Source organism: Athalia rosae, chromosome 2 (assembly GCF_917208135.1).
Source record: "Athalia rosae chromosome 2, iyAthRosa1.1, whole genome shotgun sequence".
In the NCBI taxonomy this organism is placed as follows: Eukaryota; Metazoa; Arthropoda; class Insecta; order Hymenoptera; family Athaliidae; genus Athalia; species Athalia rosae.
Window position 1 is genome coordinate 15464484 of NC_064027.1, and position 25164 is coordinate 15489647.

A 25164-nucleotide genomic window follows, 5' to 3' on the forward strand; every position below is an offset into this window, starting at 1 on the left:
AACATAAATAAATAAATAAATAAATAAATAAATAAATAAATAAACAAAAATAGAAAAAGAGTCGGTGTATACCATAAATATTTCCGAACCAACTGCGAGTCTGCAGGCTATTACAGGTGTTATAGCGCGAGGAGGGAGAAAAATATATGGCTTAGGACAAGTAGAGACGGAGGCGAACACAAACACAATTCCGGGCATACAAAGAGCGGGAAGAGCGGTAAGAGAGCAGTAAGCGGCACCCACGACGTCTTGTTATGATTGAGGGTGGAATTTAATAAAACTACGACAATAGACGATAATATATAATTTTTCATCGTCTATATACCTCGTTCTATATGTACAAGCGTCGAGGATAGCAGTTATACCACATAGGTATCTCAATTCACCGATACGCGTACACATCCGTAATGTGAACATGTGTATACGCAGCTATGAAATTACGTTTCACGGACGTTCGTTCGGTTTAGGGTATGAGAGAAAGAGACCTTTGAGCCGAGTTGATTGTTGTTTGTGAAAATTAAACCAGGGAAATTGCGTGTTTGTGTCACGTTTCCGATTTTACATCCTTATCGAAGAAGTGAATCTATCGCGAAGTAATAGAGGCTGCCTCGAGGGGTAGTTTGCGGACAAACAAATGCCCAGGGATAAAAAAAACGAGGAAACGAAACGAACGGAATAAAAAAAAAAAAAAAAAAAAAAAAAAAAAACGAATGAAAGAAAAATAATAATACGGAGGATATCCACATGTGTATCGAAACGATACACATGTGGTGGTACTTGGGTATAAGTATACCATTCGTACGTACGTTGATACATCGGATAGTAATCAAGAGGGTTGCGAACGACAGTTTATCCATTCCTTGTTAAAATAAAATGATCGTCGGATATTACAGATGAAATCGAGAATACCGACTCCGAGAAATAAGTATTTTATTTTTATTTCTTTCTTTCGAAACAACGAAATGAAATGATTATTTTAGCCGGCGGATGCGAAGATTTCCCCTGATTCGTGCGAATCGGTGAAAATATCGGGGACGATATAGTCGAGAAGCTGTGTCTCGGAAATCAGTAGTCAATTCGACTTTCGGTCTCTCTATACCCCTTCCCATTTGAGTGCTTCCATCAACCGGAAGCGGTGGAATCAAAGGTTATTGATTTAGGCACTGAATTAGGACTAAAAGGCCTTTCAACGTGAGTTTCTTCATAAACGCCCTTCACCTCCTCGGCGTCGTACAACCGCCGGTTTCTTCTTCGTTCTCCGCCTCCCATCTTCACCTCGAGTCCCTCGCGTTGTCGTTCCGTGCCGACACGGCCGATATGGGAAAGAGACCAACGCCGTGAGCCGGGGCGACGGATAAACCCATCAAAACTCACGTCATTCTCGAATACTCTGTGGAAAATGAATCTAAATAAATTCCGAGTAACGGACATCTCCCGTCCGCGGAACAGCGCGAAACTATATATACCTCTATAGTTTAGCGCTATCATTCATTTTTCCTACGTCCGTGTCGACGTACCTCCGTACCGCAAAGCGCTGCGCGTCCCACGCGTCTAACTGTACGGATAAATCTTAAATAAATAAATAAGTAAGGATGGGGGAAAAAAAAAAAATAAATAAAATCAAAAATACGTATCGCGATACAGGTATTCGTAATCACTATGGCAGTGCATTTAACCACTTTGTGAAATAACCGTATATTTTAATGTGACGTAGCATTCGATACGTTGGGGGTTGCGCGCGCCTTCCTCCATGGGGTGGGAAAGCACCGAGAGACAGGGGTGCGCAGGGGTTGGTTCGTAGGGGTTCGTGGCGGGGGACTCCTCGGTGGGGAGTGTAGTACAAGCGAGCCAGGGGAAGTTCTCTGGTATAGCTGCGAGAAGGGTGCGCCCTACTTCGTGTCAGGGAACGCTTAGTTGTGCGTTATTGTTTGTTAAAAAAGCTCCTCTCTCTGATAATAAAATTCTTTGCCACGGGAAAGAGAAATTTATCCGGTAAAATTGATAATCGACGTTGCATAGGTTCGGAATGACGATTAAACAAACGTACGAATAAGATATCCGTTGCGCGATGCAGCATCAGGTTGTATCGGTTGATTTTTTTTCACAGTTCCGAGGTCCTTAAACGATGCGGATGGTGCGCGGGACTCGATATATTTGCCTGAAAAATGTATACGTGCATTAGTATCGGGTGTTTATAAACGACGGCGAACAAACCTCTTTAAACAAAGTGTCATATCCATCGTTTGTAATTCCTGTAATTTGTCGTTGAATTTTTCTTTCCTTCTTTTTTTCCTCTTTTTCCTTACGTTGACAAGTGTGTGAGATTTTTATTCCTCCAAAAGGTGACCGGAAAAAGTTGGACAGCCCGTAAAGTCGTACGTAGTACACCCTGGGGAGAGAGGCGTTTCGCTATAAGGGTTGATACGCGATACGTGTGACGACGACACTTACCATCGAGTGTTGTTGGTGGAAAAGTGCTTTGCTAAAATCTCGGTTTACGAACGAACGTGTACGCCGGACGCGGTGCCGGAAGTAAAAGTTTTTTTTCCCCATCGTCCGATGATCACGTTTAATTCGAAGAAACGCATTACGTGCAGACTACCGCCCGATCCTGCAGTGACCGTTCGTGATTTCAGTTATGCCATCGACTCCCGCGAGCAAAGTCGAGCCCTCGAGCCAGTATAAAAGTAAATCTTCGATGAGAATGACTGTCGAGCGGACGGATCCGGGTTCCAATTTAGTTTCGAAGTTGGATACATTCAATTTTTCATCGACAACGGTGTGAAATTAATTTCGATCGCGTATCCACTGCGCGATAAATTATCGCGGCATCATGAACTTTCTACACCTAATTTACGCCTCAGCAATGTTCGTCGTTGCTTTCGGGGAGAAGTGCTCGGACAAATGTTCTTGCAAATGGAAGAACGGCAAGCAGACGGTGGAATGTGCGGATCGTTCCCTGGTCACTATTCCGAAGTGGATCGATTCGGAGACCCAAGTGTTGGACATGAGTGGAAATAAACTTAAGATATTGTCGAAAAACATTTTTAAACAGCTAGGACTTACCAATCTACAGCGACTGTATCTCCGCAGTTGTCACATCGATCGAATCGACAGCAAGGCTCTGGCCGGTTTGACTAATCTCGTCGAGTTGGACCTGAGCAACAATTTGCTCACGGCGATACCCGACGCCAGTTTCGCCGACACTCAGTTCCTCCGGGACCTGATCCTCTCGCATAATCCGGTGCAGAAGGTGCCCGCAAACGCCCTGAAGAACACACCGAATCTCGTCAAACTCGACATATCACATTGCAAAATACGAGAGATCGAATCCAAGGCGTTCGACGGACTGGACCTCCTCGAAAATCTGAAACTGAACAACAATCGCCTCATGAATCTCCACTCGAGCACGTTCGAGTCCCTCGGCAAGCTAACCAGTATCGCTCTGCAGGAGAATCCCTGGCTCTGCGACTGTCGACTGAGGGAAATCAAAATTTGGCTCCTGAAACGGAACATGCCTACCCTCGTAGCACCGGTGTGTCGGTCCGGGCCGGAACAGCTATTGAACAAAATGTTCTCGGAACTCACCGTCGACGACTTTGCCTGCCGTCCAGTTCTCCTCGTCGTCACTCGTTACGCCGAGGCCACGATAGGCGAGAACGCCAGCATAGTGTGTCGCGTGAGCGCCACACCGGAGGCCCAAATAAAGTGGTATTGGAACGGAAGACTGCTCTCGAATCACACGGCCTTCAGCAGTTTCCAAAAAATACTGATATTCGAAGACGGTGAATTCCAGAAGAAGAGCACACTGGTATTGACGAACGCACAGGAGGCTGACTCGAGCGAGTTTTATTGCGTCGCCGAGAATCGTGCGGGAAGTGTCGAGGCCAATTTCACCCTTCACGTGTCGCTAAGAACTGCGGGAATGTCCACCCTCGGCTCGGGACAAATAGCCGGCATTTCCGCGGCACTCGTTGTCTTAATTCTCTTCATCCTACTGATCATCCTCGTCCTATTCATTCGTCTCAGAAGAATGCCACTGAAGGAGATCAAGTCACCGGGGGTATTGCAGGACGGCGTTTCGGGCTCCGGAGCGGCCGAGGGCGCGTCGTCTCGGAGAAAACCCGAGAACAACGAGACCGCGTCGTTCGCAACGTTCGCCGAGGCGAAACCGCCCGCTTCCCTAAATCTAAATTACGTCCAAAAACCTTACGTGTTTACCGAGAACGAGTACACGTTCGCCCACTACACCGACAACCGTTCGGTCCCCACGTCGGGCCCGGGTCCCTGCTACTCCTCGACGACGTCGTTGATGCTGGTCGAGAATCCCGACCTGATAAGGGATACGCGGCGCAGTTCCTCCGAAGAGGTGAAACCGTTCAACTCGGGTGGCTACAGCATAGAGGTGGAGAACAACAAACTCCTCTACTCTAACTGTGTGTGGGAGTCGAAGGAGCAGATCCCCGTCGGCGGCTTCGTCGGCAAGGACATGTCGACCATAGCCGCGTCCGTGGACACGGTTCAAGTCGCGAGTTCCGTTCCACCCGGTGCTAAACAGATACGGGTATGGCAGAAGGGGGTGCCCGTGCTCCCCCCCGTCTCGGCTCTGAAACGAGTCCTCGGCTCGACCAGGAGTTCCCCCGACGAAGGATACCAGGAAGGCACCGGTACGGACGTCTAGGTACCGCTTCTTCATTACTGCGACGCCCGACACAGATACTTGGAGTTACGCAGACGGCATCCGGATGATTACAACTAAAATACACGAGAAGCAAAGCTGAAAGACTGTTTTCGTAATTACCGGGCCATTGGTTTCGTGCCGGACGGGCAGTAGTGAAATTAATTAGTGGTTATCGAGACGAGCGGGAGGAGTATTTTCTTCGCGTCGACCCGATGCATAAATAAGTATATATTACCTGTAGCCCATTGACTGGGGGCTCCGGTAGGGGAGGTCTGTACCGAAGGTCCAGTTCGACTGGACGTAGTCGGTGCGGAGGAGAAACCTAAATAACGAAAGGAAAGAGGAAAAAAAAAATATTCTATAGTGAGATAAGAAAAGTCAGGACAATGTCATTGTTTCAGTGGTCTTATAGCACAATATTGACGGGTAATTTCTATACGGCAATGCCAAAATATACAATTTATAAGTAAAGACTGTAAATGTTCCAAAAAATGTATAGTTAGCGAGGGTAAATTATTAAAGTCACATGTTGGTATATAAATGGATTTTCTATATAGTCAATTCAATTAGAAATTACGCTATAGTATAAATGGTATAATGATAAGAGATGAAGCGAAGTAAAAAAAAAAAAACAAACAAACAAAAACGAAAAAGAACGGCTGCACTCCGCAAGGGGTAGCTGGCGTATAAACAACGCCGTGCGTATATATCAATATTATACGGCACACTATATACCGAAATGCGTTTTATACAGGTATATTACATACGTCATTCATGCGACTATAATCGAAGTTGTTGACGTAATTTGCTGCCGTTGCTGCTGCCGTTGCTGCCGCTGCTGCTGGTGCCGCCGCAAAGCCATACGTATTCGTAGACGTAACACGCATTTATACCTGTAGCGAGGTCCTAAATTTCCGTGATGTCTCCTTCAGCAATTTTCGTCCCCTTTTCATCCCCTCAAATATAACGTATATCAGTATTTTCTTCTATACGAGCGTATTACTCGGAGCAATTGATAGTATCTGCGCTACCGCTACCGCCGGATTAAGAGCGACTATTAAGTTAAACGTACTCGAGTTAGCGGCGGCGCGGTTTAGAGAAACGATTATTTTCTATATCTATATCAATCTATCTATACTCGCGGTATATCGATAAGACGAATAACAGCTCACTCAGCTTACCGCCATTCCTCGAATCAATCCCCTCTGATATCGTACCGTTTAAAAACGCAACGGTGAAGTTATACAGCTGTGTACGTGCGCCGTCGCGACAGTTTTCATCCTCGTTCCGAATAATTTATCCGTCGAATTTAAAAATATCTCTTCATTTCAGCCGCGTTTACTTACTGCTACACTCCGTCCCCGTACCGTAAAATAACAATTAACGATCTTCCGCGAGTTCGTCTCAAAATCCACCGCGGGTTCGAACGCAAGGGAAAACAACTATCGGGGCGAACCGGATCGATCGACGCGCTACCCGGATCCACCCCCCGAGCGCGATTATTCGATACGGAAACTGGATCCTCGTCCGCCTCGTCTCTTGACCTCGTCCGAATCGTCGGCATTTTTTTGCGTTTCTTGTGCAGCTCCGTTATTTTTCAATTTTTTTTTTTTTCTTCATTTTCGACGCACCCCCCCCTTCGCTCGTCCGCCCTTTTTCCGAGGGAAGCTGGCTGCACGGCGAAGAATTCCGCCCGCGAAGGGTGAGGCTCGTTACCTCGGAATTCTCCTCGCTCGTCCTCCGAACCTCGATAGTCTTTCGTCTTTCATCTCGTCCATTTTTTTCCTCGATCAATTGCCCAGAATGATTGAGACTTTAGCGATTGACGCACGACTAGTCATACACACCGGCGTTCCCGCCGCTTCCGACGCTGCTGCAGGCATCGCACGATCCTTGCCGGTGACAAACTGGGGGACATATAGACGGGAACGCTGATGGAAAACGTATCACGGCCACGGGAATGGCCTCCGTTAAAAAGTTTCATACGTACGATATACATGTATATATACAGGCACGTACACAACAACCTATGTAAAGTGTATATATATATATATACTGCGAACGAAGCTCCGAGAGTTTTGCTTTTTTCCCGTTGTGCATAATATGCGGGTATCGCATTTTTTTCTGCGCCAGGGCCGACGAATATTCTCTATCGTATACCTATATTTGCCGTTGTAACGCGTACGCCGGCCGTATTTGTACACAATTAAAACTACAAATAATTGGGGGCAAAAGAAATCATTGTTATTATCGAATGAATAAATAACACGGACCCAACGCGGTCCCGCACATGTAAATATATTTGATACAGGGTGAAAATTTGCTCAGGCGAGGAGGGTACGATACCTACTTCGAACGGTTGATCGAGATCGAAATTATACGACGATTGTTTCATAAATCGCGTTACTTCGGTCGACGTTATCTTAAGGAGCGATTGGAAATCGTAGCGAATGACAACGTTATCTTTTGTCTAAACCCCGGAGTCCGCGTGGTGACAAAAGATCGGAAGTCCGAAGTGGAAACTGTAATGCGAAAGATGACGTATAAAATATACGGTGTATACGTATTACAACAGAGTGGCTAATTGCAAGTGGGGTGTTCTTTGAGGAACGTTAAAAACAGACGAAACACGCTAATCGACGCGTTTTACCCCATTGCACGTAATGAAGTTTTTCTAATTATTAATCTTATTACGACCATCAAACACGAGCGTGAGTGTGAATATATATTTTTTATTAACGTGTTTTATATAGGTGGTAATTTAATTAACGCGCGTTGCGAAAGTGCGTGCCTCAGAGTTACTCAAAAATATACAAATACATATATACCTATGGACATTATACCGTCTACATTGTGGAGGGAAGATGAGGGGAAAATCTTTTTAATTGCTCGTCAATTGTTTCTACATCTTTACGAGATGTAATCCAAATAAAATAACAAAGAACCCCCCCCCCCCGGGGTTTTGTCGAAATAATGAATTAATTTTTATTTCTCTTTTATTCATTCGGTCTCTTGTTTTTTTCTTTCTTTTTCTTGTTTTTTTTTTCTTGTTTAATTTTACAAAATATCTCGGGTTCGCCGCCGCTGCATCGGATTTTATTTCAACCAATTTTAATATTGAAATTTTAACGTGATAAAATATTAAAAACCTCTAGTTTCGATTGAATTTAATGTAACCACTGAGTCGGAACGAATGTTATTTCCGCGCCGCAGCTGTTATACCCATTATACCTATACCTATTATGTACCTATATAGATACGCGTCGTATTATAACATCGACCCGATGAAAGCTCGCACATTTATTTGTGGCGAATCGGAAGTTTGCGAAAACTTTTTCAATTTTTATAACGCTCACCTTTTTAACCGTACGTAGACGCCTCATTGATGCCGTCGAGTCGCGCGGTACGGCGAGGAGGGACTGCAGTTCGTTCCGCGGATCGACGGAATAAAATAATTCTCGTCGATAAATCGCGGGAAAAGATTTTCACGAGAAAAAAGGAAATAAATTCGAAAGATTCGACGCGATTCGAAGTAATTAAATTTCGGGTCACAATTTATGGTGTACATGAAAAAGAGAAAGAAAAAAGGAAATCGGATCCCTATATGTATAACGAGAAGGTATAATATGTGAAACGGGGATCCGAGTCGTAAAAAAAAAAGTTTAGCGATAATGGCAAGCCCGCGAAACGCGTTATCCGTGTATAACGACAACGGTATAAAATTAGGGAAATCGGTTGAAAGGCCAAAACTAAAAATGTAACGATGTCAAGTTTTTAAGTATTTTTTATCCGTTGCTCGTCGCGGTTCGACTGCGGTACACGGAGTCAGTTTTTAACGACCTCGATTACCAGTGATTTTCTTCCGTTCTTTTTCTCTTTTATCGCTTCATTCGCTCCTTTCGAATCGATCTATTTTATTTTACAACCTCCGATAAACAACGCATCACTTCGGCGTGCATTCCGCAATCGATCCGGCCCACGCAAGATATTCCAACGATTTTTGTTATTTTAGTTTCATCAGCATCGGCAGCTGGTGTCGAAAAATGTATGAATTACCGAACCCTTTGCAATCGCAACACGATTAATCTCACAAGTATTGAATTTTAATGAAATTCCCGATTATGGAAATAATTTGGAAACACGACACTCGTAATACCCCGCGACGCGACGACCGTCGAACGAAGGCTCGCAATCAGCTAAGGATAAAATTTGACGCTCAATTCTCGATGAAAAATAAAAAAAAAAGAAAACAAAAAAAAAAGGAACAAACCAAAAGAGAAACTAATGAAACAATGCAGTGCTCATATACCTGTATATCTAGACCTAAAAATCGAAGGCAAGTAATCCCTAAAGTCTAGACAATAGAATTTCTCCTTCAGGGATATAATTCATTTTCCAACGATTAAATTAGGATTTCGGGGAGAAAAATGAACGCAGAAAGAAAATTTGCTCATCGCCCGCCGTAAGCTACCCCATAGATATACGTATACTCAATCGTACACAATTTCGGAATTTCGTTTCGTGTTCAGAAATTAGAGGTATCGATCCATAGCCTCCGTAGCTACGTTATATATATTCTATATATACTTAAATCAGACCGGCGTATACAGAGCGCATGATATGTACATACGTATATATGTATACGTATACACGTACATATCGTTCGCGTGAATATTTTTTTTCTATCCTTCACCCGTAGCTCGTAAATTCTTCCCATTAACACTTAAGTGATGCAGAAGGATCAATCACGAGGCTAATTACCGAGGCGTGGGTGACTCGGGACAAAAAAGGATAAGAAAAGAGAAGAAAAAGAAAAAGAAAAAAAAAACAATATGAAAAAAAACAGTGAATAAAGTAGAAGAGTAGAAGATAGGGCAAAATCAGAGCGACACAATGGGAAATAATAAAAATGAAGGAAAAAGAGTCGCGTTAGAAACAAGCGCGGAGCGGCGAAAATGGCATTGAAAGTCGGCTCGCGGTGGTGCGAAATAAAAATTTAAATTCAAATTTAACTCTACGTGATCCACCTAATCTCACTCCCTTATTTCGAGTCCCGGCTCTCCCCTTCGTTCTCCCCGCCGCTCGTTTCTACCTATACACCCCCCCGACTTATTCCACCTCTATACATAGTTACGTACGTACCTACGTAACTCGGATGTGCAGGTGCGGGTTTACGAAAGAACCCTGAACGTATACCACCCACATCTTCACTCACACACGCCCATTTTTCTCCAGAGCTATATCCACTTCCGCCGTTTTAGATCCTCCGCTCGTCCAAGAGAAACAAATTGCGCCCGAACAGAGCGCAATTGTCCGCCCGTGTGATCCGAGCATAAGTCCAAAGCGCCACTACTATACGTATAAAACGTCGTTCACTGCACAGGGAGGACAATATCTTTCTTATTCCATCCCGTCTACGTATATATGTATATATGTATGTATATTCTTCTTCCTCTTCCCTCGCACGGTTTTATGGCTTATTTCAGAGATTTTTAAAGCCGCGCTATACACTAGAGGTGAAAATTAGTCGGGAATAAGTACGACGTGCATACGTAAGGTATACATGTACACGAGGTGTGTATCGTTGTGCGGTAACGCGTCATTCCATTGAAAATTTGTAATCAGAAGGAGTGGCTGTTTCTGGATTTTGATAATTTAACGTTTTCAAGAGAGATGTTATCGCAACTCCTTTCACAAAACTGAACAAACAGGGTGGTGGGGGGGGGCGGGTGCAGGTGCACGGAGTTAACACAGAGCCACCTCTATTCCGCTTTACGTATAAGGGATGATTGTTATTTTCGTGAAATATATTTCACGAAAATGCGGTGTAATACGCTCGTGCACTTTGATGGTACCACATACGGTTACTTTTTCGTTCGCTATATATACCTACCAACATACCGACCCGATGCCAGTAGCTGAACTAATTAGAACTGAGGCAATACCGGGGGAGGCAAGAACGCCGTTCCCGGGACTATTTGCGGCGCGCTATTATACCTATACGTACACCTGCATCTCGCCCCGTGCTCAGTTTCGTAATTCTCTTTGGCAAAATAAATTGAGCTTGTTCAAAGTTCGCGTTTGTTTCCCTCCCTGAAATAATGAATTTGGAACAAAAGACCCAAGTGTCATTTGATTACGTAATATGTACAGCGCACTTATGCCGCCTAACTTTCGCTTACGTATGCATACATATATTCACGAATTCGTATTTCGCTTTTACTTTTCACAAAATTATCAATCCGAATAACCTTCGCTTCGTACCGATTTCCTTCTCGCCACGTGTTTACATTCCTCCTTGTATACACGTAAACGTAAACATATTCGTGGAAAACGTATACCCCGTGAAAATACATACGTACGTACACGTATCTCTTGTCTATACCATGAAAATCTTAGTTCCCCGCAGTGCAGTCTCAGCCTTACAAATCGTGCATATTTTCCGCACCGCGAAGAGAATCGAGTTTCCAACGGCGGGGGGAAGGGAGTGGGGGGTTCGATATCGGAGCATCGTTTCAACGGTAGTATTGTTATATCTGACAAATGTTCGAAAGCACTAGACGGTAGCTCGCAGCAGGCAACCACCCGCTACCGTGTCCAAGCTCAAGGCTATTTGATATTTTCATGAAGATATTTATTGCGTCGAGGATCACGGGAACGGAAAATATATCCTACTCCTCAGACTCATCCACTTCTCCGATTTCTTTTCTTCGTTTCTAATTCTTCCCGCGATCGTTTTATGTACCTCTACCTACGATTCTATTGGCGAACAAACACTTTTATCGTACGCTCTTATTAATTGTATATTCTTACAAAGGTGGAATAATTGAAAGGCGGTTATTATATGTATACGATAAATTAATAATCGCGTGGAACGATAATAATGAAAACTTAAAAATATTCTATCCGTTCGGTATATATGATTCTCGGCTAACGGTGAAAAAAAAAAAAAACAAGTAGAAATTACAATCAGTATAAGAGAGCAAAAAACAAAAGGGTCAAAAGAGAGAGAAGCAAAAAAGAGGGGGAAAAGAAAGAAAAAAAAAAATTAAAGCAATCTGTAACCGCCACTCCTTATTTCTGTCCGCTTCGCCGCAGAGCTAAGGTTTTTCTTTTAACGAAAATATAAAAGAAGTACGTGACTGAATTAGAAATATTTCGCAATAGGATTTCTATTGATATGCTACTCCCCATCCCTATTCCCCTTTGATTTCGCAACCGAAGCATTGATAAGAAGGCGTATCGTTCGATTTCTTTTTCAGTAGCACACTCCGTACAGATATGTATACATATACATACCTATATACCTATGATATAATACGAATATAGTATAGAGTCGTCGATCACTCTCGCGTAAAGACGAGGTCTCAGGTTAAAGGACCTGTACAGGTTTTTTTGTTTTTTCTATACCCATTCATTTCTTTTTTTTTCCGCTCGGCTATACACCTCGATAATACAGTTGTACACTCGTACCCGCGGTTTGCGTAGCCAATTCCAGCGACTTTAGAACGACGATAGTAAAAGCTGGATAAATTCGGGAGCCAAAAACCGTCGGAGGACATGATCTAACCGACCGCGAAGCCTCCGTATACCCCTATACCTCTATCCCCCCCTACACTTACAGTACGCGATACACTCGATACGGTATCGTATTGCGCGAGTAGGCGGCGGCGGCTGCAGAAATTCACCCCCCTGGCATAGAATCGAGAAAATAAACGAACGCGTTTAATCTAGCGAAAATATTTCCGTACCACTGCGAAGATATTTGAGCGTATCGCGTATCGTGCGTGTAAGACAGATCTGTATATATCATCGAAAAACGCGTGCGGGAATCGTAAAATCGGCGTACGCCGTACGTAACCAGACGCCAAGTATAATTCATCTCTGCTACGGAGAGAGATAGAGAGAGATAGGCAGATGTATAATGTATATATACGTGTACGTGTACATTTGAGATGGAATGGAATATCATCCGTATATACGTGGGGCACACATCCACCCTTATTCAGTTCCCGGGTCGGCGCGATCCCCAGACTCCTACATGCCGAGTGTGTAGCGTCGGTTATACGTATACATATATAGTATATATACGGATAGAAACCTGCGGTCTGACCATACCCGAAATTACTACTGCCGCGTTATACGCCATTTTAACTACTGCGGGCAGTTTAAGCCACGCGAGCCACCGATATACCTGAAACTTTGTATACATTAGTAATGGTCGTACGTGTTTGTCGTACAACCGATTAATGATTTTCTCCTCGTATTGTATACACACACACACGCGGAGCATCGACGAATTGATGATACACGTGCGTAACGATGCACGCAAATATCAACCGCATCGTCGTTGATACACGTGTGCGTATTGTCGAAACGGGGTGAATCGGGTAGAACGAAGGAAATATAAATACGCATCGACGGTAGCGGGTATCGACGCGACGACGGAGTTTACCGAGGGGGGTGGGTGTGGGGGTGAGAGTGGGGGTGGGGGGGTAGGAAATCCTACGTACGTACGTACGTAGCCCCCCCCCGGCTGTGTACGATCGAATTGAAAAATGTTCGGTAAGAGAGGATAGTCAATTTATTATCGAGCAATGCCGGGGTGTAGAAAGAGCGCGTTAGTCTTGGCTCCGTTCGATGTTCGCCTCCTGAACGCTGCCGTTCGTAGACGACGAGGGTGCCCGAAGCAGCGTCCCGACGCGGGAATCGATAATATCCGAACTCCGCGGGTGGAGAGAGAGAGAGAGAGAGAGAGAGAGAGAGAGAGAGAGGCGAAGAGAGAGGCGAAAGAGAGAGAGAGGGAAAGAGAGAGCTTTTGCCGCCGCCGTTCCAGACCGCTTGGGTACAACCAAAACTGTAAGAGACCCCCGTTGTTTATGGACGTAGGTGTACGTGTGGGTGCGCGTACACCCCCCTTCCCCCTGCCCCCCTCCGCCCCCCCGAAAACATATATACCGGCGGGGTGTACGCGGAGGAGGGTAAGATTTTGGGGTCGGCCGTGTGTAGATTCGGGGAGGAAAGTTGTATAATACTTGGTAGGGAACCGCAACGCGGGGAAGGTGTGACGTTTCCAGCCCCCCCAGCTTCCCCCCTTCCCTCCGCCGGCTGGCGAAGGTTGCCTTCCCACGGGAATACAGGGAATACACGAGGGTAGCGTTTCCGTAGAGTCGACGTTCCCGATGCCACCCCGTTTCGGGGTACACCGGTCCGCGGCCGCCCGCTGCAAGGGACGTCGGTAGTCAATGGCGTCGAAGCGTGTCTGAGAGCCACGTGACGCGCGCAGGCGTCTACTCCACGGTTGTTGTTCCCTTGACGTAAAGTCTTTGTCAACGTCCCCCGCCGACCGTTTCGTCGGAAAATGGCGGATCTGGTTCGGGGCACCGCCAACCAGATCGAACCAGCGGCCAATTTTATCGTATCCGTTCTGACAAACGGTTCGCGCCGTAGCCCTGGGCTCCTTTTTACACCGCCCGACGCCGACGATACGTTTCCACACTCGGGGGTGGAAACGCGTTGCGGGCGGCCGACGTTTTGAGAACGACGTTGTCGCTGATCTCAGCCACGACGTAGAATCTCTAGGCGTTTGATAGGGAAAATAAACGAATGAATAAACAAATAACTGGACGACGATGGAAGACACAACCCTCGCTACGTCACCCCCTGAAATATCAACCTTTTCACCTATTTTTTTTTTTTTTTTTTGTCACTTTTTAGATTCCTTTGTCATTTCCTCTACTTTTGTCCCTTCGTAAGGCGTTGCCGAAGCCACAGCAACAGTTTTGCATTGAAATTTATGAGGTGAAAAAAATTTATGGGCAGTTTTCTCCGGCGTATTGTATACGTATACATATGTATAAAGCTTGGCGAATAGTCCATCCGCGACAAACGATGTCAATGCAGACGTGTATAGTGTACGTGGTATAATTCGTGGTATATACATATAGGTATACGTTTTATGTATATAATACCTAATTATCTATATCCTACGACCTCTTCGATATTATAGTCGTATATACTGTTATGATATTACCCATCGTTAGTATACTGTAACTGTACCGTTGAGTTGATAGATGTCTATTACGATATACCTAAGATGCAAATTTTGTCGTCAGTTTGGTATAGGATATCAATTCACTACGTTATAAGGGAAGGAGAGAAAAACATAGAAGAGCAAAGAGATCGAAAAATGAACAAAAATAATAATGAAGAAAAAAAACAAACAAACAACCAACTATTCGAGGTGTATAAATAATTCCAATTGTGCTGTACGGTCACGAACGAATGAATGTATCTAAAATAATAATAATAATTGAACAGTGATCGTGGAGTCTCACTGAAAAGTTTCATATTTTTCGTGGAGCGTATATTTATATTAAGTATGTTGATAAAACGAAAATGATTGATAAGAATAAATGAATTGAATAAATAAATGAATAAAAAGAGACAAAAAAAAGAAAGAAAAGAAAATGAATAAAATAAAATAACGATGTTGAAATGTCAAAGAAACATGTATATGCTGTTCTACATCCATTCCTATATATTATCATACATATATATTATTTAACATCGTTGGAAGCTGAAATTTCACCAAGTATTCGAAAACAGGGGAAACTATGAGACGTACTTCCGTTTTTCATTTTCATCCAATTTCTCGACGATAACATCGACATTACAAAAGGCAATAATTTTATCCAAACAAACTCGATGGTACAACACGCAGCAGAGGTGCGAGCCCAAAAAAAAGAGTGGGAAACACGGGGGCGTAGAGGAGGGGAGAGGAGGGGGGAGGGGAGGAGAGGAGAGGCTATACCGGATTTGGTAAAGAGCGGGCGGGAAGAATTTTCCCCGAATCGATAAGAGCTGTACCAACGTTGATAATGTATGGCATAAGTTCGCGACTCTTATACATAACTTATATTATACAGGTATATTTATACACGTATAGGTATACGCGTACGTACGTATAATACCTGCGAGATTCAGCCGAGACAAGCGGAAGAATTTTCTCGCCCTTAAGCGGGCGGGTAATATCAGGGGGGATGGTGCGAAGGGGGGGCGGAGGTTAGCAAAACTTCTTGCGGCTGTCAAGTTCAATCCAACTGGGTAGCGCCGACCGAGCTCTTCTACCGACTCAATCACTCACTTGTCCTACTCCAACGCTTTTGTGCGCTTTGTCAAGAGCGACGATGTTGCTGCTTCCGGGCCGTACCGAGATACCGTTTCTCCCTCGCAACCCAGACCGTACCATCCACTTCTCTCTCTCTCTCTCGCTCTCTCTCTTTTTCTCTTACTCCGCACTCCGCACTCGTAACTCACATTACACGTATTCGTTAGGACCGGTGTACGTACCTCCACAGGTATCCGGTCTCCTCGTCGCGAGTCCGTTTCGAGGAAAAAGCTCGGCGTTTATCTGGAAACGGCGACACGGCACGGCGGTGCGAAACGGCGTAGCCCGGAGGTGGACGTACAGTTGTGTATATAAGTAAAATTCACGTCTACTACGTAATCGTACGTGTGGATACATTGATACTTGTTACAGGGGAGAGGCGGAGGTTTCGACAAAGGCAACGTTAGAGAGTACGGATTTCTCGTAGCTAACAGCGTTAGCGAACATTTTTATTAAACCCTAGGGAACAAAGACTGGAGGAAAATAACCAAATACAGCTCGGTGACTCGGGCAGGGTAGTTTCTTACCCGAGGCGAATATCTGCCAAGGACAGGGACGCGCCGAGGGCGAAAGAGAATCGGAGAACACCGTCGCGCGATCCAGATAAAACGGAGAGAGAGAGAGAGCGCGCGGCGAGGCGAACCTGGAGATGGGAGGTGAAAGAGAAAAAGGCGAGGAGAGGAGAGAAGGGAGGGAGGGAGGTAAAGATGCTCGTAGAGAAAGCGGGAGAAATTTGGCGTCTGAAGGTTTTCCCGATATTTCTTCGCTCGGCTCTCCTACGCTGTCGTGAATTGGCCAATTCTCAATTATTAATGCCGCGTTAAATCGCGATAAAGGAATACCTCCCTGCACCCCCGCCCACCCCCTCCCAGCTCCTCGCCACTCCGTACGAAGAAAGGCGTCTAGCTGCTGCACGTGATATAGTTGTCACAATTAAATCTCCCCCTCGAACGGGTACACTCTCATCGCCAATTACAGTGGCAACCCTGTTTCAACCCGCGCGTCGTTATAACTAAATTATTCGCGTGGTTTTACTTCGAAGATGAACACGTTACGCGCACATAATAGAATCATTGAATTTTAGCCGCTCTATTACAAGGTCATATTCGAGCTACCGATATATTCGCAATTGTCGGATAGACGCGTGTTCGAAGCAACCGACTGTTTCCTTTTTTTTTTTTTCGGGGGGTGGGTTTTTTTCAGTCTCGTCGACGTTCAAACTTCGTCGCTGAAAGATCGTAAGATTCCCCGATAAAAGAACGCGAGCGTCCGAAAGCTATTTTTCTTTCGCCTGACGAACGCCTAATCGTCCGGAGATTTTACATGATATTTCGATCGTGTTACGGCACATAGAGTGCAGGGTACGTTGCGCAGATATGGGGTGCATGTAATAATTTTATGCAGCTCATGTACGGTACATGGATCGAATGTATAGATAGAACTCCGATGAGCTCGTGCACCGTCTTTATTGATCTACTAAAGGTAAGTGCTGAAATTTTATGGGTAAAAAGGGCGAAAGCCTGGTACCGGTTAGGTTATTATACCTATAGGATTTCCAAAATTTATTACGTCATTATTTTTCACCTCGCCATGCCATACGGATAGTTTTAACGTCCCGAAGTAAAACAATCACCGAACCAATTTTATCCCCCTTCAAGTCTGGCTTGGCTTCCCAACGATTCGAAGCTTACCAAAGTTTGTTCTAGTGTAAAAAAAAGCGGAGAGCGCGATAGAGGGGGGGGGGGGGGGGGATGAAAAAAAATTGAAGAAAAAAAAAAAAGCAAAAAAAAGCAAAAAAGAAACGAGAAACGGAGGGTAAAGGAACGAAGCCAAAGTTCCGTTCGAATTAAAGTAAATTCCTTCGATCTTGCGACTGAGGCTCTCGTTGGTTTGTGACCCGTCAGCAGGATTTCACCCCCGTCGATCGTAAAATTAATTTTGGAAAGCCAGTTGGAGTGAGCAGGTCGTAAGCCGAAGCTTAGGTGAGAATTTCCATGATCCAATGAAGCCAATCGTTGGAGTATCTTTCGTCTTCGTTGGCTCGGTAAAGCGCGACCAACGCTCTTGTAAAATCACTGCCGAATGCGCTAACTCGTTTCGCTTAATTCCCGCCCATAATTGATTCAAGAATCGAAACGAAAAAAATCCCCTTCCTTGGACGCCGTGATGTACCCGTATGCTCGAATTTCGCGTGGCGTCGATACAGCAGCTTTTAACTCAAAGCCCCGCGCTTTGAAATTCCATTTTTCCCCATTGCGATCGGTTTATTTTTTTACGGACAAAATTCAAGTGGGAACGCGTACACCACCTCGCGTCTCACCGTTTGTCGTTCGTTCTTTTGTCGATGGCCGGAAGGGAATGTAAAACGGTTAGGGAAGAAACGCCAACGAAATCTAACGTCTTACACGCTTGACACCGTATGACGCGTACAATTTCCGCCTGAATCTTTCCATTTTACCGATACGTAACGGACGAAAGTGTGCGTAACCCGCTGGTTTCATTTTATTTTTTCGCACCGCCTCGCAACGTTTTTTTTTATTCGTTTTTTATTCCCTCCTTTTCGCACACACACACACACACACACACACACACACGCGTACGTACGGACAGGTGCGACGTGCACGGTGATCGGCACGTAAGACGATATCTTCGCGCATCTTGAAATTTTCTTCTCATTTTTTTCCCAGTCGCCTATATTCTCGCGCTATAAACTGCACGTATATTTTTCAGTTACGCTGCATTTTACGCGGGGAGAAACGAGAGAGAAAAAATTATAAAATCGTCGCACTTTTATGCAAGCTCTTTTTTTATCTTCGGCCGTAGACATTTCTTTCGACGAATTGAAAGGTCATCCCATAGACTTCTTGAAATGCGCTGAGACTGTACGCGAATGTCCTATACCCCTGCAGGTGATACGGCCGCCTCGTACAATTTTTATATGCTTATAGTTTTTATGCCTGTAACCGCAATATCACAAGGACGTGAAAAAAGTTCAAGTCCGATAATAGCGGCGATTATAATCTGCGACCGCTGCTTTACTCGCGGATTCTATACGTAGTAATTTGCGATACCCCGCCTGCGTTTAGCTTCGGCGAGTGGAAACGAGACGAATAAGAAATGAAAGAGAAATTGAAAAAAAAATAGTAACCGAAAACTAAGCTGCGGTTTTTTTTGTTTTTTTTTTTTCGTTCGCCCGCCGAACACGCCGCAGCATCTTCAATTTTTACAGAGATCGATGTATCTCGTTTCAAGGTCGACGGTGGAACAGAATGAAAAGAGAGAAAATATAATTATAATAACGAATATGAAAATACACGAATGTTCAGTAAATTGAATTAGCATCTAGATCTTTTTATTTTTATTTTTTTTTTCACAAAGAGTCCAACCGAGTAAGCTTCTTTTAAGATAAATACGTATTAGATGCTGGGCGTTTCTGCAGACGGTCCCTAATTCTCTCAAAGCTCTCAAGAGTATTCCTCAACGTCGCGTCATTCTCCAAAGTATAAGGTATAATAAAAGATCTCTACGTTCTAGAGACGGCACAGCGTTTAGTTCTACCCTCTCAGTTGCACAATTACCTAACAAAATCTCATCGATTTCTACGCTTATAAATATATAATTATGTAAATTTGCCTACCTAATACTCGTAAAAGGGTAAAAAAAAAAAGTATTTCTTCCACGTGATCAACCGTCGGGTGAAATACAAGCGAATGAAAAATCGTACTATGATTTTTTAAGTATTACATCGTTTTCCGCGTAAGCTAAAAATTATTCAACGCAAGTATTACGCTTAAATGAATACGCGGCATTGCGTATACGTATACGAACGGGTTTGACAACCGCTTATCATTCGGAGAGAGAGAGAGAGAGAGAGAGAGAGAGAGAGAGAGAGAGAGAGAGAAATTTATTCGCATGGTAGGATATTTACGTTATCTGGTTGGTTCATTCGGCAGCGAGTGCATGGGGGCCGTTTCGTACGTACGTACGTGGCTTTATTTTAACTCCGTCCGATGATTATTATTATTGTTTCATTTTTTCATTCATTTTATTTAAAAGCAAATAAAATAAAAAAAAACAAAAAAAACTCCTCGTTCCGAAACGGCACAACAATTTGTCGTTCGTTTGACGTATTTATGTAGATTTATATATATACAGGTGTGTTATTGCATATACACGTGTATACGCGCGCATCATCTTTGCCGATTTATAATACAAGCCGCGCGTCCTCTATTTTCCGGCGATTCGATTCTATCCTGGCGCGAATTGGTCAAGAATTTTACGGTTCATCCGATCAATTCGCATCTGTTACTGCAGATGTTCCACGCTTGATTGGCTCCGGTAATGGCAACGGGAGAATCAATCCACTCGGTAATTAGTGAATCGTAGCAAAGGGTAAATTGTACGTGCATTCGACAGTTCGATGGTATTGATTCAATGACCGGAACTTAATTATAGCCGCAGCTAGTTCGTTATATATTCCGAAAGTAAAAATTCACCGTGCGTTTGCAGAAAATAAAAAAAATAAATAAATAAAAACAAAACAAAATATCATCCCCGCAACGTTTTTGTACGTACCATATGCGGTGGATCACCTGCGTAAATATCCTCATAAAATCGCGTATAATTCCGAGTAAAAGTTAATTCCAAGAAGACCCAAATCTTGGGATATTTTTACGCCATCGGGGCGCAGGAAGTAAAGCATCGGCGAAGGAGTAACAAAAAAAAAAAAGATAAAAATCAAATGGAACGCAGGTATATTTACGTTGGATATGTTCACATATTGCGGAACTGCTGCAGCTGGAGGGTCGTATTTATGGGTGTGCGGTGCGGTGACGTTATGACGAAGTGCATATTTTATACTCAACTTTGTCCAACTGTCGAACGAAATTTGTGCTCGCAGTTCGCACGTACGTCCGAAGGGGGCAAGTGGTGATAGAAAGCTTCCGAATACCGTAACGATAAATAATCCGTAACAAATCGAACACTGTGAATTACCGCGCGTTCTCCCGACCGGCGTATACCCCGTTGAGAATTTTGATTGCCATCCCGCGAACTTTTCTTTGTTTTTTTTCTCGCTTTCTTTTTCTTCTCTGTTTCAAATTATTTTTGTTCGTTTTTGGTTTTTTCTCTCTCTCTCGTCCGGCGTCGACGATCGTTCGTTACGCCGTCACGGGCTCCATATTACGGCAAAATACCCTCGGTGATCTTGATTTTCGCCATTGCGATTTCGGTGCCTGTCGAGGAGAAGATAGCAGTAGTCTCTTAGATCGGGGCGAATCGATGAAGATAATAACGGAGGATATATGGATTTCGACGGTTGGAGAATAGCGGAGGTTATTCGCATCGATCGATACTATACAGGGAATAGATGGTTATTACGATGACTCGTTACACGTCTGGTATAATTATACGGAAGTCGTTTACGTTCGGATTTAATTCATCGCGAGCTTTCAACTCGTTCCGCAAATTCTTAGATCTCCTATCGCGATTATTATTCTACAAATTTATCCAACGATTACCGAGAACTTAGGTACCCGCTACTGCACCGCGCGAGATGGCTTCGGATTCACTTCACTTCCAACAAATTTCAATCACTGCTACAGTAGTTGGCCGGTTAAAGAGGTAAAAGATTTTCAACGAGAGAAGGAAGGAGTATCTTTTATCTGTGCGTACCTCTGGATTAAGGAGCTTGTTCATGCAAGATATTCTGCTGTTCATTATTTCAATCTCGAGCCGCTCCTTCCACAGCTATTAGGAGTTCACACATTAGACTGGTGCAAAGAATTACGCTCAAGTTTGAGATTCTGTCGGAATGTGTTTGGTACCCTCGTGAAATTAAATTTGATGAAAAAAAAAAAACAGTCCATCTACCTTTTTTTCTGTCTAGTTGAAAATTAAAACCGATCAATACACTTGAAAACCTAAAACAATTACGTCGGATTAAACACGGACACGAGTAGTTTTTCTGGATCAATAAATATTCCGGAAGATGTTTTTGCTTCCACATTTTTAAATTTTCGAAAACATTTTTTTTTCCGTTTTTCTATTTTTTAAGTCAACTTCAAACGGGTAATAGATGCAAAATTGGAAGCGAAAACTGCGATAGCTATTGAATTTTTCACGGTGAAGAGGTATCCGAGTGTTCGCGAGAGGCATAAAATCGAAAAATTGATCATTTTTTCTCGAATCGGTTTAATCCTTGTATAATTGAAGAAATAAATTAGGTGAAAGGATTTTCGTGTTTTGAATGCATGAATATTGTATAGCGAAAACTCACGGTTCTCTTGGCTTTCTCTTGAAAGACGTCGGTCTGCTTGAGCTGAAAACATTTGAATAATTTAAGTGTTCGATGGAATAAGAGAAGGGAATACGAAAAATTGACCAATCTAAAAACCATCAAATTTTTGCATAAAATTTGCAGAAGGGTCGGCGATTAGACGTGACAGTCGATTTTTGATCATTGAAAAAGGATTATAAAAATTATATCATTTATAAAAATAATGAAGAATTTGTAAGCTGAATCAAATGTCCTTGACTGACTGGAAAGTTAATTCCACCGAATCCAATCTACTCACGTGTTTGTGAATGCAATTATACGCAGGTCTGATATCCAACACGCTCTCCTTTCTCGGAAGTTTCTGCAACGTTCGAACACTCGGTCATCGTCGTACTTTTAACTACGGGTTACAAAAATGACCAACCTGATCGGCGTCGTCCTGTAACCTTTTGGATATTTTCTCGTTTCTGCCGACCGTGGCGATGCTCTGTAAATAAGGTATTCGATGAAGCGAGATACGAAGCGAATCCAAAATCTGCAGTAAACAAGCGGTGTAATTAGCGCGTTAGGAAATCCCGACTTTTCAAGAATTCCGTAATTATTTACGCCGATGCCTTCGCACGGTACAATAGAAAGGGATAACGCCGGGTACGCGGGGTGACGAAGGTCGCTATATCTAGATAGGGAGTTGCTTTTCTCTAGCCCGAAGTTCAATTCAAAGTAACCGTTATCTGATAATTATAAAGTTGCGTCGTTACTTAGGGCGAACCAGAGCCGTCACTAGGTGCCAAAACATTTGGAAAGTTTTGCCCCAGCAGACGTGAGTAATTACCTTACCGGGTGACTGTGGGCTCTAAGTTGGCGTTAATAGGTGAAAAACATGGGAAACCTTGATAATTGAAAAGGCTACGTTGCCCCCCCCCCCGCGCGCGCGACTCGAAACGATCCACGTTACGCGTCGATAAATTCTTATCCGAATCATTCGGATTCGAAGCTTCGATCAAGTGGCAAACCATTCGACTCACTATAAGCGCGGAAGCAATTAATAGCGCCGCGAACGATGACATGATAAAAGTTATGATTCCGCATGGGGCGTCCAGGTGAAATAAAAATCTGAGATCGTTGTCCCTCGACTTGAGCTGGTACGCCTGAAAAATGAAGAACATTAACCGGTTAAACTTGGCGAAAGTATAAATCACTGAACTAACCGACGTCGTAAAACGAGGATATACACGAACCCCCTTCGGATTGAAGGTAGGTATGTGCGACGTATAGATATAACGTATACGCCCCGTTACGACGCAACACCGCCGACGTGTTTGCCCTTTCTTAAGGTCAACCGAGTTCAGCCCAACGAATGCTCGAATTGTTCTAATTTTCTTTATTGCAATTATACTTGCAACCTTGTGCCGTATTTACGGGAATGTTATTTTACCCTCTGTTATGTTTTTAAAAAATAAAATAGTAATTATCAAGAGAACGCCATTGTGAAACGTGACGCTAAACACGGGGGAGTCGTGATGAAAATGACTGGTGGTCGGCTCGGGTTTTGAAAGTCACAGGAGTTCCCGATATAATCTCCGTTGAGTCGTGACGCAATGCGACTCCACGTGAACCAACCACCCGGTCACGACATGAGAAAGTGATTGCCGTCTGGTAACGATGTAAATACACCCGTACACCCGCCGCTATACATAATGCATGCACATACCCGGTTATATGTATCAAACTTACAAGTACATAAAACAACCGAGAAAAATTTCAATCTCTTCAAAGTTGGCTCGGGGTTTGCTGAGAAATCACGCTTGACCCTTTTCCAACCCTCGAAGATTCGTATCCTTCTCTATAACGTGCGTTCAACGTGTTTGTACTACGAAATGCCCCGAAAAGCACGTCTCACGTGACCGTCGCCCCCTGTCTCTCTCTCTCTCTCTCTCTCGAGCTTTTTGAAGAAGCCAACTTCCACGGCCTTTTGTCATACTTATCGCCGGAGTTACCCTGCACCGTACACACCATCTCTCCCCCCTGTCTTCGGCCACCTGGTTGCCATTAAAATATTATTCCAACGCGATTCTCGACGACCATCGTATCTCCATTAATTCCTGCAAGACGTTCTCCCTTCTTTTTATATTTGCTTCCGATTTTCCCATTCTACCTCCTTCTTTCTCCATCTCTCTCTCTCTCTCTCTCTCTTCAATACGCTGTAACCTAAGTGCGCTTTCAAAGTAAAAGCTCTCGGGGAATCGAGATTAACACGAACGACTGTTAACCCTCGGTGTTCTTGAGCATCGCGATTGCCACGAGCGCGTTAACCTTCGACAAGGGAAGATAATGCGAGAGCTTTTATCCGATCGAACAAACGGACACGGAGCGGGAGGATACCGGACTCTATTCGCCGACTGTATTTATACACTAGATCCGGTAAACACGTTGTCAGCTTGAAATATTTAACCTGTCCGTACGTCGCTTTGATTCGCCAACTATTTTTCTCTACTCCGGGGTTCTCGGAAGCTTACCAGCGAATCCAGACCGTGCGGGGAACCGGAGTAGCAAAACGACATCCCGGTGGTAACCATTACTTTGTTGTTTTTTTTTTTTTCTTTCTCTTTTTCTCTCTTCCCCCTTATTTCACTCGTCAATCGATGACTTGATTTCTTCGAAAAAATAAAATTTTATCGGCCACCGCACAACGAGTAACAATTTTCATTCCCCATGATAAAATGCCAAACAATTTCTGACGTCACGTGGCAAGCTCATGTCTCACGTAACACTTCAATTGTTCGCAAGGAACTGTTCCGCTCGTTTCCCGCACGCAAACTTTTAACTTTCATTCATTAAAGTCCTATCCCATTACGGGTCGCACAATGACTCGTGGGAAATTCGCCTCATTTTACTCACTTGAATTTTCAAGACCGGGAAGAACCACCGTGAAATTATCGCTGGGACCCTGCGGTACGTCTTTATTTTTTTTCCCGCCCCCTTTTTTTTTTGTTTTTTTCGGTGTCGCGTCAAAATAGGAATCGGCAACGATCTTCA

General features: G+C 43.9%; 2 protein-coding genes across 3 annotated transcripts; one reads left to right on the plus strand and one right to left on the minus strand.

Annotated features, from left to right (window-relative positions):
- The first annotated feature begins 1584 nt into the window (after positions 1-1584).
- LOC105691986 (leucine-rich repeat, immunoglobulin-like domain and transmembrane domain-containing protein 2) lies at positions 1585-8950 on the plus strand. The gene has a single exon (XM_012410840.4). It carries the CDS (start codon positions 2834-2836, stop codon positions 4679-4681), a length of 1848 nt encoding a protein of 615 aa, XP_012266263.2. The 5' UTR covers positions 1585-2833; the 3' UTR covers positions 4682-8950.
- A 10772-nt stretch (positions 8951-19722) lies between these two features.
- Positions 19723-25121, minus strand: LOC105692016. 2 transcript variants are annotated; one of them, XM_012410883.2, is made up of 7 exons: positions 24645-25113; positions 23154-23276; positions 22553-22615; positions 22427-22489; positions 22129-22170; positions 21525-21599; positions 19723-21085 (listed from the first exon to the last, which is right to left on the minus strand). In XM_012410883.2, the coding sequence occupies exons 1-7, from the start codon at positions 24702-24704 to the stop codon at positions 21011-21013; spliced, it is 501 nt and encodes a 166-aa protein (XP_012266306.2). In that variant the 5' UTR covers positions 24705-25113; the 3' UTR covers positions 19723-21010. The 2 variants fall into 2 exon arrangements, with proteins under 2 accessions (XP_012266306.2, XP_012266308.2); XM_012410885.2 differs by lacking the exon at positions 21525-21599 and having other exon boundaries at positions 24645-25121.
- Between the last annotated feature and the right edge of the window lie 43 nt (positions 25122-25164).

Bases quoted from the DNA above. Each gene is read 5' to 3' on its own strand.
- LOC105692016 (XM_012410883.2), bottom strand. From the start codon at position 24,704: ATGGTTACCACCGGGATGTCGTTTTGCTACTCCGGTTCCCCGCACGGT. The intron at 23,277-24,644 runs GTAAGCTTCCGA...TTCATTTTTCAG, and splicing joins CGCACGGTCTGGATTCGCTG to GCGTACCAGCTCAAGTCGAG. The intron at 21,600-22,128 runs GTGAGTTTTCGC...AACTCCTAATAG, and splicing joins AAGAGAAAGCCAAGAGAACC to CTGTGGAAGGAGCGGCTCGA.
- LOC105691986 (XM_012410840.4), top strand. From the start codon at position 2,834: ATGAACTTTCTACACCTAATTTACGCCTCAGCAATGTTCGTCGTTGCT.